At 52.0% G+C, this 13,234-nt stretch overlaps 1 protein-coding gene across 1 annotated transcript in view; it reads left to right on the forward strand.

Moving 5' to 3' along the window:
- Positions 1-13,234, forward strand: part of HTT (huntingtin) — a 152,202-nt gene that overhangs the window by 133,829 nt on the left and 5,139 nt on the right. The window contains exons 54-66 of the mRNA XM_055326749.1: positions 475-575; positions 1,668-1,822; positions 2,184-2,323; positions 3,534-3,616; positions 5,235-5,365; positions 5,486-5,615; positions 7,324-7,479; positions 9,803-9,993; positions 10,138-10,252; positions 10,390-10,603; positions 10,974-11,079; positions 12,713-12,875; positions 13,074-13,234. Of these exons, the coding sequence (XP_055182724.1) occupies positions 475-575; positions 1,668-1,822; positions 2,184-2,323; positions 3,534-3,616; positions 5,235-5,365; positions 5,486-5,615; positions 7,324-7,479; positions 9,803-9,993; positions 10,138-10,252; positions 10,390-10,603; positions 10,974-11,079; positions 12,713-12,875; positions 13,074-13,234 (1,846 nt within the window). The remainder of the gene's footprint in view (positions 1-474; positions 576-1,667; positions 1,823-2,183; positions 2,324-3,533; positions 3,617-5,234; positions 5,366-5,485; positions 5,616-7,323; positions 7,480-9,802; positions 9,994-10,137; positions 10,253-10,389; positions 10,604-10,973; positions 11,080-12,712; positions 12,876-13,073) is intronic.

The raw sequence follows: 13,234 nt of genomic DNA on the forward strand, positions 1-13,234 counted from the left end.
GAACCCATTGCTTTAACTTCTCTATTTTTAACAGCCTTCCTGAGATAGAATTCATGGAGCACACATTTCACCTACTCAGGGTGTGCAGTCCAGTGGTCTGGTGTCTGCACACGCTTGTGTGCAATGCACTGGTTTGTTTTTGAGGAAGACCCATGAGCCCTCTGGTGAGCAGGGCAGGAGCGACTCTGACCCACTCAAATGTGGCCTGCTGCTTAAACATCCCTTCGCCTCACTGCATCTCTGCAGTAGGGGATGGAGAGGGTGCCACTTGCCTGTCGTGTGGCCTCATACATGTGTGCTTCAGTGTCCTTGCTGGTGCAGTGTACCTGGCAGTGTGGCTGCGTCTCAGGACTGCTGTACATGGCCCTGGGGGCGGGGCCTGTTCCAGCTGCAGCTGTATTGCCCAGCTACCACTTTACATCAAGAAGTTTGGGGAGCAGGTGACCTTGTCTCACGTACCGTTTGCATTCCTAGGATGGACCAGCCGCACCCAGTTTGAGGAAACGTGGGCCACCCTCCTTGGTGTCCTGGTGACTCAGCCTCTTGTGATGGAGCAGGAAGAGAGCCCACTGGAAGTAAGGCCACGTGCAGGCCTGTGTGTCCACTTTTTGGCACATGGGCAGTCATGGCAGCTTGTGAATTGTTCCTAGTGGGCAATAAAGGGCAGCAAGCTCTTTCTCTCTCTCTCTCTTTCTTTCTTTCTTTCTTTCTTTCTTTCTTTCTTTCTTTCTTTCTTTCTTTCTTTCTTCTTTTCTTTTCTTTCTTTCTTTCTTTCTTTCTTTCTTTCTTTCTTTCTTTCTTTCTTCTTTTTTTTTTATCTTAACTGTGTTTACTAGGGTAGTCAGTTCATATCTAGGCTAATGTCATAGAATAGGAGCAAATTCCCTCGCGGTTTGAGTGGCCTAGATTCCTGGTGGCCAGAGTACGCTCTGTCATGGTGTATCACACATTAAGGGTCAGTAGGGCTACACCCTTTCTTAAAAATAAGTTTGAGTTCTCTTTATCAGTATTCAGGTATAGTGTATAGGTTGAATGAGAATGAAAAGGCATGTTATAAAGGCCATGTTTGTGTATGTACCTGTGTTCAGTTCACTGCTTTGCAGAGATTTATCTGGCTTCTTAGAATGTTAACGTACATTATATTAATAAAAACCATGTTCTCTGATAAGGCAAAGCCTGAGATACTGAAAACCGTTGGATATAAGTCCTTAATTCTGGTGGAAGGTAGGCCCAAACTGGTAGAAATGTCAGTTTAAGAAGTAGACCTACATCAAAAATCAAGGGTCTTTAAACTCATGTGTAGAACTCACAGGTGACAATTAGGAACCCTAATTTTAAATTCTAAAGTTAATGAGGAAATTTAAGGGCAGTTTCTTAAAAATTGATTTATATTTTGAGGTCTGTACCAATAGGAGACTGTGCTTTGAAAGGTAGACATTGTCCATCAGGTTTATTACAAGTCACAGATGCTCATAGGCTGCGGGGAGCTTAGACAAAACAGGACCATTGCTGGGAAGGCATGTCGCTCTGTAGCCCTCCAGCTCTTCCCCATAAGACCGTGCAGCCCAAGGACCATGGCCTTTCAGTCCTGTGTGCAGGTGGGGGCATATATGGTTTCTGGCATCTAGCCATTCATGACATGATAAAAGTGTGGGCTCTCCTTCCAGGAAGACACAGAGAGGACCCAGATCAACGTCCTGGCTGTGCAGGCCATCACTTCCCTGGTGCTGAGTGCAATGACTGTGCCTGTGGCTGGCAACCCAGCTGTGAGCTGCTTGGAGCAGCAGCCCCGGAACAAGCCCCTGAAAGTCCTTGACACCAGGTGGGAAGAGTGAGGTGCCTTTTCACCCCGCCTAGAGTAACCAGCACCTTCTCCCTGGGTCCTTTTCTTTTTTACCAGAACTATAAACAAAACACCTGTGAGTGTTGCCTTACTGCAAGAAGTGATTTGGTGACCCGTGGCAGTGAGTCCTGCATGCCATGGGGTCCATTGACTGTTTAGGGCAGACTCTAGCAAAGCAAAAAATAGCCAAGGGCACATGGACTGGAGTCCCCTCAAAGGGAGTCATTTGCTCTTATAGGTGCCTGTGTTTCCTTTAGGCAAAGCTGGAAGATGCCCTGAGGTTTTTAGGTTTTAAGATTTTGAAGGAAAAATATCCTTTAACCTTTGTTTTGGATTTTAGGTTTGGGAGGAAGTTGAGCATTATCCGAGGAATTGTAGAGCAGGAAATCCAAGCAATGGTTTCAAAGAGAGAGAATATCGCCACACATCACTTATACCAAGCGTGGGACCCTGTCCCTTCTCTGTCTCCAGCTACTACAGGTACCTGTGGGAAGAGGGCCATTTGTACCTGGGCCAGAATGAGAATGTGACCAAGATCCTAACACCACCACTCGGGCAGAAAGACCAGAGGTGTCTTTTTGGAGGCTGTGGTACTAAATGCACTGCCCTCCCCAGTCAGCCCATGAGGAACAGAATGGCTCTCAGCCTGAGACCTGCAGCCTTGAGAGGGAGTATAGAGGCCAAACTAGTCACTCAGTGAAAAAAATCAGCATAGTTCATCCCTGACTCGCTTGAAGCTCCAGCTTTTTGCAAGAGAGCGCTGTGGCGAGAGCAGGTAGGCCTGGACCCCTGAAAGCCTGTTGTGGCTGAGGATCCCTGGTCTGAGCTCTCCGGCCCCAGCTGCCATCCCTTCCCTGTCCTCCATCTGGGCCTGCAGGCTGTGTGCCTGCCCTGTAATGGGCACCAGAGTTTGTCACCCTGAGTTAAAAGGAAATTTTGTGAGGTTATTATTACTTTTGTTAATGCACATGTTTTTGTTGACTAATCAGTATTTTAGCACAATGTTTTTATGATTCTCTAGTTTATTTTAGCAGTCGTTAGATAGAGTTTTAAGCATCTTGAGTGCTTTACCTAGAGAGCATTCTACGTAGACGTGCAGACGCTAGACATTTACTGAAGTGCTGGACTAGACTCAGGATTGTGTACCAGGATGGCCCCCTGAGGAGCTCCTGCCCCCTAGGAGACAGAGGTGGCCTCACTCCGTGTCACAGGAGGAAGGGGAGAGTAGGTGCAGATGGACTAGGGGTAGGAAGCCTCATGGAAGAGCGGGGTGTTGAGGCTTGATCTGATGAAGCGTCACCCAGAGGCCTCTGGCTGGCAGGGGGAGTTGTTTAGTCTGGGGTATAGACAGTGCGAAAGACATAGGCTGTGGAGAAGATGGGTTGAGTGGCAGCATCCGCCTGTACCCTTCTACTCTGGTGGGCACAACTGGACAGCCGAGACACCAGGGCAGGGTCCTGGGAGGTGTTGCCCATCGATGTTGTGGTCTGGGTCCCTGAGTGCCCGTCTACTGGGCTGTTGCCCCATCAGCTGCTTCCTGTGCAGTCAGAAGCTGGTGTGTTAACAAGAGAAACAGTGATAATTCAGCATTGCCCGCCTGGCCCTGCCAGCATAGTACATTATGAAGTGCCAGAGAAAAGCCCAGAAACCGTCAGGGCTCTGCAGAACTGTCCACCCTGTCACCCTGCAGGTGCCCTCATCAGCCACGACAAGCTTCTGCTGCAGATCAACCCCGAGCGGGAGCTGGGAAACATGAGCTATAAGCTTGGCCAGGTCAGTCACACCCGCACTGCCAGGGCACATCCTACTACTTTCCTTGCTCTCTTTCATCTGCTATGACTTTGGGTCATTTGATGCATCCAGAAGAAAAATTACATGCATTTTTTAAATAAAGGGAGGGTTTTTTTATTTGTTCTCATTGATATTCTCTACTACAAGGAAGATTTAAGGTATCTTGTGTACCTAGTGATGTGAGCATGTGTGAATGTAGCAGGCTGGTGGGAGTCAGGCTTAGCTTTGGGGCATCAGTCAGGCAAGAGTGGCTTGGGTGGGGTGAACATCAGGATGGCCCTGGATTTGGCCAGAAGATCCCAGCTGCCAGCTGAAGGGGAACTGTGGTCACATAACCCAGTGTGGGAGATGGATATGCCCTGGGGGCCAGGTTGACAGCTTACCGGGTGGGTCACTTTGAAATAAAAATTCAGTTTTCTTGTCAGAAAAACAGGACAGTCACACATATGATAGTGCATGCCAAGGAGCTGGAGCGTAGGGATGTGGCTCCTGGAGCCATGAGGACGTGTGTGCTGGGCGGAGGGGACTCACGTGGGTGCCCGATGGCTGCTCTGTCTACTGCTCTGTCTTTTCAGACCTTACTACTTAGAAAGCAGTTACTCAGGACTGCTTTTTTTTTTTTTTTTTTTTTTTTTAAGCTTTTGTTTCAGAGGACATTGGCCAGAGCAGGGGTTGGAAATACTTGTTTATCCCAAGGGCATCCCTATTGGCTCTGGGCACAGCCTTGTGGCAGAGTCCCCAGGCCTGCTCCATCCTGTCCTCTCCTGCTCACACACATTCCTCTGTGAGCAAGGAGCCACAGACAGGCTATCTGTGCTGTCCTTACAGAGAAGTTTCTGCCCCTGAGATAAGTTAGGGTGATAGAACTCACTGTCATTTCTTTAGAAATGTGTTCCTGAGGAGCAGGCTGTGAGTGGCTCTCGGGGTGGCACCTAGCCTCCTGGGTACGAGGCGTTTGCCTAGCCACATCCTTGTTCAGCATCTGTGTTTACATCCAGCCATTGGGAATGGAGCATAGTGCATCTGCCCAGGGCTAAGCCCTGACCCCACCCTGTCCTGTCTGGAGACCGATCAGCTCCCACATCCCTCTGAAATGAGCCATCACTGGCTGTTGGGGAGTGAAGAGGACAGAGGGGCCACCCTCTCTTGAAGCCTGAAGATTGCTTTGAGGCTTCGTAGTTCATATTCCATCTGTGGCAGCTTTCAGGCAGCCACCTCCAGCCTGCCTGCCCACTGCTGGCCCCACCCCCCATGGCTGGTGGGACCCCAAAGGGGAAACGGTTGTTTATGCAGAGTGGGAGTTGGGCTAGTGTCCTAGTTGGTGGTAGGAATGCAGCCTGAGGCTGCAGCGGCCACTTGCTCAGTGTGAGGTACCATGCTGTGTGCCAGAGGACTCCCACGTGAACAGATGTGTGGGGGCATGGGCTGTTAGCGGGAGCGTAGTCTGTTTGAACTGGGTGCATAGGGAGGCACCTGAGTGGACAAGTTGACTCCTGTTCCCAGCAATGCTGCCCCCATTTCCAGAAAAGGGGTCTGCAGCTCAGGGGAGAACCCACGCCTCTGCCCTAAACACTGAGCCCAGGCTCCTCATCTCCTGAAGGTGTCCATTCACTCCGTGTGGCTGGGGAACAGCATCACACCCTTGAGAGAGGAGGAGTGGGAGGAGGAGGAAGAAGAGGAAGCTGATGTCCCTGCACCTGCATCACCACCCACATCACCCGTCAACTCCAGGTTTCCCATCTACTTTTCAAGCAGTTTGAAATTTCCTATCTGTGATTTGATTTGGGGGAACCTCCTGAAATAAGTCTCATCTTGTATATGGGGCGATTGCCCATCTGCTATGCTCTTCAGGAAGCACCGGGCTGGAGTCGACATTCACTCCTGTTCCCAGTTTTTGCTTGAATTGTACAGTCGCTGGATCCTGCCGTCAGGTTCGGCCAGAAGGACACCCATCATCCTGATCAGTGAAGTGGTTCGATCCGTAAGTCTGCATTCCCTGCTCCCCTACAGGTGCACGGTGCTCGTGGCAGTACACATACACACTACCATAGACAGGGTGCACACATGCAGAGTTCACGAGCTCTGGGAACATGGGAAGGAGCTCTGAGCAGTTCACAGATCCAGGAGGAGAAAGTAGTATTTCTGTAGCCCATGGAGGGACCAATATTTACATTTCTGATCCACAGCCAGTTGGGACCCTTATTAGTACAGTAAGAGTGTCGCAGGGGCATCACATTGTGTGAAGGCTCCCTCTGAAGGCCACCCTATTTACTCACATTTGTCCCAAGGGCCTGTCTCATAAATGTCTACTTTCTTAGATGAGAGCTGGGCAGATGGTCCCACGACCACACCCCCTGGAAAAGCTCTGATACAGAGCTGTCAACCTCAAACTGCAGGCTCAGACTCCTGTATGTTTGGGGACCCCAAAGAGGATGTGTGTGGCTTAGGCCTATCCCTGCTTACGGTGCTGGGACCGAAGTCATGGAGGTTTGACAGTAGTTCCTCCTTAGATGCCAGCTTCACGTCTTTCCCATCATGTGGTGAGAAGCGAGCGAGAGTTTGGAGCTGAAGACACTCAGTGCCTGCTTCCCACCCGTGGACCAGCCAGCTAGAACCATCTATGTAGTCTTTGCAGTGGGCTCTGGTTGTCTGTCCCTGCCATGCCTCCAGCCGGTCAATGCAGGCATGGATTTTGAGCCTGACTGTTGTCAGTACACACCCCTAAGGTTCCTAGATAAGACCTTTATTGCAGGTGAGATTTTTCATTTTTAACAAAAGTTTGCAACCTTTTTTTCAAAAACCAGTGAAATACAAGCACCTGTAATGAAGGTCTTATTTTAAAAAACTTATTTAAATATTTAACATAACAATGATAATTTTTATCTAAAATTTTTGAACAATTAGTGAGAAGAGCCTTGTTTTACATTTTTGCAAGTCTCTTAACTGATTATTAGAGAGCTTGATTTTCCTGTCTTCCCTGTGTTCGGCCTAATATCAGAGGGCTTCTGGGAAACACTGCCTTATGGTCAGAAGAGAACAGGAGTAAAAAAGCAGATAGGGTGTCCGTGTTGCTACAGAGGCAGTTCTGACCTCGAGCCCAGGAGGGCCTCGGGTGTCCACATGTCCGCTTTGGGAACAGCTGCTGCTGGCGAGTTGCCGAGCCTGCTGGTTCCTCAGCTGGGTCTTGGCAGGAGGCAGTACTCCTGAGGAGCAGATGCACTTGCACGCCTAGGTGACGTTTATTTCTAGATGGCATGTGAAGTTGAGCCTCCAAGAATTGAGTATTTTGGGGAGACAGGAAATCATCCAAGCATCTCTTTCTGAAGTGGTTGCCTATTTCTCCATCCAGGGCTTTGGAGAGCCTGCCCCCATGCTGCAGGGATGCTCTGGGATTTGGCAAGAGTAGCAGTGGGAGAACTGCTCTGTGGTCTCACCACGGTCGTGACTGCGATCCAGGCCCTCACCTCTCAGTGGCCAGTATAGATACAGAGGTGTATTTAAGGAGATATTCTGACTAGTGTATCTTCATGTTGTTTGCTGACACTGTTATTATTATAGGTTTCCAGGTGTGGGCCGATTTATTTACTTGGCCAAGACTCCTGTGGATTCCCATATTTGTCCCGTTGGTGTCAGAACATGCATTTTGGACTTCGTTGCTTACTTCCTATCCCAATGCTCTGTGTCTCCAGCTCCTCGTGGTCTCAGACTTATTCACTGAGCGCACCCAGTTTGAGATGATGTATCTGACGCTGACGGAACTGCGGAGGGTGCACCCTGCAGAAGACGAGATTCTCATTCAGTACCTGGTGCCCGCCACCTGCAAGGCAGCTGCCGTCCTTGGAATGGTAAGTGAGAGGTGGTGCAGGGACCTCCTCCTTTTGGCTGCATGCCATGGGCATAGCCTTGGCCTGGAAAGGTCTGACATGGGAAGGATGTCAGGAGGATTCTGCTAACGTACCTGCCTTTCCATGGGTCATGGTGAAGCATGTTGTGGTGAGGAAGCCTTGGTTTGGGGCTCCTATACCCCTTTGCCCTGGGTCATCATGGTGACCCATCCCCATGGGAGCCAGAGGTGTAGGTGGTAGAAGCATGGGTTGGCTCCTCCTCCACAGTGGCCTATGGCCCCCCACAGCCTCCCACACCCCTTTTCTGAAGTGCTGGAGACCCCTGTGTGTCCTGTGATCAGACCCTCCCTCCTGGAGGCCATTTTACCCCAGACCCTGCATTTCCTCCCCCAAAGTCTGGATGCTCGAGTCTGTTCTGAGCAGGAGGGAGACTGCCTGCTTTTGGTTTCTTCCTATCCCCTGCATCCAGTCCGTCAACTTACCAGTACAGCACCCACCCATCTTCTGTGCAGACATCACCATCTGGTACATGCTCACCGGCCGTGATGTGAGCACATGAAAGCACTTGTGTGCAGGCCCTGCCCTTGGTAGCCAGTGAGGGACAGAAGCTCTGCTCCCAGAGGAAAGTAACCATCCTCCAGGCTATGCAGAGCCTGGCCTATGCTCTTGGCTGAGTAGCAGCAGCCAGTGACTGCAGAGCCTCTGGATGGTGCCCCCTGGGCCCACCTCCATTTTGGCAGCAGGGACTCCTTCATCCATCCAACACATGGGGGCTGCCTGCTATCTGTCCCGTCACCGCGGCAGCTTTCCTGCACCTGGCCCAACACATGTGAGGCTGCTCTCATTTTGTCTGGGCCCCGTGAGGCTGCGACTAGGTCACACAGAACGTGGCAGAGGTGTAAGCTTACATTTATGGCCTGGAGCCCTCTCACCCCTTCCCAGTGGTTCTCCCCTGTATGGTTTGTCCCTCTGACCTAAAGTGCCTGGACAGGTACCACCCGTCCCGGGTGGCCTTCAGCTGCGGTGCCGCCATTGCGGGGCAGGAACAGTGAGTTTCCCCTGTGAGCACGTCACTTCAAAGTGTGTGCCTTCTGGGCATCAAGAGACGTGAAAGCAGCTGGACTTGAAGGGGCCCTTTTGTCTTTGTGGGGGGTTTCAGCTGCTGGGTTTGTTTTTATTATAATTGTGTTTTTGTGCTCAGGCCCAGATCCCCCTAGACAGATGTTGTGTTGTCAGTAAATCAAATAAGTAATGATCGTTTTTAAGAAGACCCTAAGGCAGGATGCTGCATGGACACGGATTTCTCATCCTGACATGCACACAGACGTCCTTCTGGAAGGTGGAGGCGTGTGTGTGTTGGCACAAGCAGTGTGCTTTTCCTTCTCAGATGCTTATACAGTGTTGGAAAGTGTGTGTCCCTCACAGCAGGTCCTGGTGGTGTTCGCGTGGTCAGGGAGTGACTCCTGGGCAGGGCAGTCCTTGGGAAGGTGTCACACCATCCCAGTATGTGTGCAATAGCCATCAGCCAAGCCTGTGGGGACCCTCGGGTGGCGGAAGCCACCTTTCCCAGATGAAGTGGCTTGTGAAGCGCTAGGGTCGCCCCCACCTCTACACCGCTTTCTGTGGCCAACTCTTCTCCAGAAAGCGAATCTTGAGGGAGGGGTGTGGTGCAGAGTGTTTGGGTTTTGCTGCACTCCACTATGTTTGGTGCCAAACGGACACCAGTAACATTTTGGTCTGTGATAGTATAGACTACTGTTAGGGGTACCCAAGACTACCTACCCTGGGTTTTTGTTGGGAGAATTCACGTACACTCACAGCTGGGATTGATCCCAGGGAACAGACACAAAGCACAATCGGCCAACGGGAGAGGTATGGGGTTGAGGAGTCAGGGGGACAAAGTCCAGAGGAATCAGGCGCCAGTTTCCAGCATCCCCTCCTGGGACTGAGGTGGGACACGCTCCATTCCCAGCAGGGCATTGTGACAATATGTGTGGGGTCTTGTCAGCCGGGAGGCTCGTTAGGGACACAGAGCAGGGCTCGCTGGGGCTGGTCCTCTGGGCCCCTCTCCCTGGCTCAGCCCAAACCGCAGATCCCCAGGAGGACAGGGTGTCAGCACAGGTTGGGGAAGCACAGCTGAGGAGCAAGAATGCTCCCTGGACGCCTGCCCAGGGCCAGCTTAGCTCGGGCCTCTCGGGTGACAGCCTGGTCCCTCTGTGGAGCTCCTGCTACTCACTGTGTTCCTCTGCAGTGTGAGGCCAGCCCCCGTTGGCCTCTCCTGATCCATTGTGGTCTAGCCTCCATGCCTGTGCCTATGCTCTAGGACAAGGCCGTGGCAGAGCCTGTCAGCCGGCTGCTGGAGACCACGCTGAGGAGCAGCCACCTTCCCAGCAAGGTCGGAGCCCTGCACGGCGCTCTCTACGTGCTGGAGTGTGACCTCCTGGATGAGACGGCGAAGCAGCTCGTCCCAGTCATCAGTGACTACCTCTTGTCCAACCTCAAAGCGGCGGCCCAGTGAGTATGAACGGCTGCATGGGAGTCTCAGGGTGGACTGGGGTAGAGCGGGCACACATATCAGGTCATGGGGTTGGGGGCTGAGGTCCCTGAAACACAAGGTCACCACACACTGTCAGCTCAGTCCCTACCTCATGGTTTCAGCTGTGTGAACATTCATAGCCAGCAGCACGTGCTGGTGATGTGCGCCACTGCCTTTTACCTGATCGAGAACTACCCCCTGGATGTAGGCCTGGAATTCTCTGCATCAATAATACAGGTGAGCAGCCTTGAGCACCTTCCCCCAGGATGGGAGTGAGTTTGTGTGCACTGTCACCTGTGGGGGTACCGTCAGGTCACTTTGATGTGGAGGATAGGCACAAGTGACAGAGGCCTGATCTCTTCCTTCTTGTTCAGATGTGTGGGGTGATGCTGTCTGGAAGTGAGGAGTCCACCCCATCTATCATCTACCACTGTGTCCTGCGGGGTCTGGAGCGCCTCCTGCTCTCTGAACAACTCTGCCGGCTAGATGCAGAGTCCCTGGTCAAGCTTAGTGTGGACAGAGTGAACGTGCACAGCCCACATCGGGCCATGGCTGCCCTGGGCCTGATGCTTACCTGCATGTACACAGGTGAGCTTTGGGGCTCCAGAGACTAGCCCAGGCCTACCTGTGCCTGGCCAGTCAGTGCCACTGAGCTCCAGACAGAATGGGTCTCCTGTCCCAGTGAAAGAGAAGCATGTGCATTCTTGGGATGCAGACCACCGGGCCTCACCAGCACTTGAGGGGGATTCTAGAGTCTGGGGTATGGGGTTACTGGCTCAAGGTCACATTGAGCCAGGCCTGACCGCTGCACCCTGTGTACTTGAGCAAGGTTGGGCCCTGGGCTGCCAAGCACTTCTGTCACCTGTTTTCACATCATCTCTCTGGGTTTGTTGAACCCCTCTGTGAGTTCAAGGCACAGTTTTCAAAGCAAGTAAGAGTACAGAATGATTTGTTTCAGGGAAGGAGAAAATCAGCCCGGGCAGAACCTCAGACCCCAGCCCCACCGCCCCAGACAGCGAGTCAGTGATTGTGGCTATGGAGCGTGTGTCTGTACTTTTTGACAGGTAAGAAAGAAAGCCCACCTTTTCCCTGGCCTGCCCTGGAACGCTCACCAGGAGCAGCTGCCTTCACGCACACCTGTTCTCCTCTCAGCCTGGCCCACTTGCATCTTACCAGTGCACACCTCTCGCTCAGGGCTCTGCAGGAGCGGGCAGTCCTTGGACCCTAGCACCAGAGGGTTTGGGGTAGACCAGCTCTGAGACCAGTCCAGGTGCTTGCCTATCTCTCCTAAAGGTTGAGGGGCAGCACCCTATCCGTATGGAGGCATCAGAAAGGGCATGTTACCAAGACGAGTCCTGCACATGGAGTTTTGAGCAGTAACAAAGACATCCATCAGACACTGCTGTCTTTGAGGAGAGAGGAGCCTTGCAGTCAAAGCAGGCTTGGCTGCATACTCCCAGGACTATAGGGGCACAGCCTTTGAGCAGCATTAGCAGCAGCTTCAGGAGGACTGTTCACTAGACTATGGTAAAGGTTTAGACAATAAACAAAAGCACCTCTGAGAGTTTGTAATTAACCCCCACCTTCCCTCGCTGTGTGTACTTCTGTCCAGAATTGGCTTAGCTTGCCAGTTCTGAAAAATGGGTTAGGCTCCTTGCCAGGCTCTTTACCCAGAACTGGGCCCTGGGTTCCAGCCAGATGACATGATGGCTGATGGCATCTGCATCCTTGGGAGGCCTGTTGTGTGCCACTCAGCCTGCCCTGTCCCTTCACTCGATCAGCAGGAAGTGTCTGGCTTTCACAAGAGCACCCTTCCCTGTGTCCACTTAGGCCAGATGAGGTGTTGTGGAACGCTGAGCATTGTGGTCTCTTTCTGTATTGAAATTTAAAATGAGTGTTTATAGCCATTCTTCCATTGTATATAGATCTGTCAAACCCAGCCACAGCTGAGTGGCAGGCAGGGGAGCCCATGCTTGGGTCCCTGCCTTCATGGCCCTTGTGCCCCAGTATTAACAAAATAAAACCAACATGTTAGCAAGTGCCCATCAGGTATGCAGCTTGATCATGCTCCAGACATTGGGTGGGGGACACTGGGCTAACACCCAGTGGTGGGTGTATGCAGCAGCCTCACATGTGATGTGTGGGGCCATGGCTGACATCTGCGCAGGGGGATCTGAGCACACACACATAGGAGGAAGCATGGGCCCAGTTTCTGGGTCAGTTCCGGTGCTTGTCAGTAATGTACAGCTCTTCCATTTGCACAGCATTGAGGGTGCAGACCATAATCTTTGGGGTTGGCAGGATGTCAGCAGGAGAATGTGTGGGTCCAGGTCCAGTAAGAAGAAAGGTCTTTACTGGCTGTGGTGGTGAAAAGCGGCTCATAGAGCATTTAGACATGGACAGAAACAGAACATCACATGGACAACATTCTTCATAATGAGTCTTTTTGATTTCTAATGTCACCATCTCAAACCCTTTCTGCTTATTACTTGACACGACTCGAAACCACACACACACCAGGTGGAGGCCCTGGGTCTTTGCATTCCCCTGTAGGTCCCTGGTGAGGTCTGCAAGGCAGGAGTCGCCTGTTTGCTGTTGCAGGTCACATTCTAGGACCCAGGGTGCCTCCCAACTGGCTTTAGACACGAGGCCCTCTTGGGGTAGGGCCAGACTCTAATTTGTGTCCCCTCCTTTTAGGGTCAGGAAAGGGTTCCCCTGTGAAGCCAGAGTGGTGGCACGGATCCTTCCTCAGTTTTTAGATGACTTCTTCCCACCCCAGGACGTCATGAACAAAGTCATTGGAGAATTTCTGTCCAACCAGCAGCCGTACCCTCAGTTCATGGCCACCGTTGTATATAAGGTGAGGACACAGGGTCACAGGGCAGGGAAGCTCCCTGAGGTAGACTGACCCAGACTTTCCAGAACGGGTGTGCTAACCGAGTAGACTTGCCACTGGGCCCAGTTCTTCACCTTTGAAAACCAGCAGCATCCTTTTACCCAGCACCCATGTGTTGGAAGAGCTGTGGCCTCTGACTCTGTGGGCTTTCGTGTTTCTCAGGTTTTCCAGACTCTGCACAGCACCGGGCAGTCGTCCATGGTCCGAGACTGGGTCATGCTGTCCCTGTCCAACTTCACACAAAGGACGCCAGTGGCCATGGCCGTGTGGAGCCTCTCCTGCTTCTTTGTCAGTGCTTCCACCAGCCCGTGGGTCTCGGCGGT

The sequence above is a fragment of the Nyctereutes procyonoides genome, unplaced genomic scaffold, assembly GCF_905146905.1.
Source record: "Nyctereutes procyonoides isolate TBG_1078 unplaced genomic scaffold, NYPRO_anot_genome, whole genome shotgun sequence".
Lineage (NCBI taxonomy): Eukaryota > Metazoa > Chordata > Mammalia > Carnivora > Canidae > Nyctereutes > Nyctereutes procyonoides.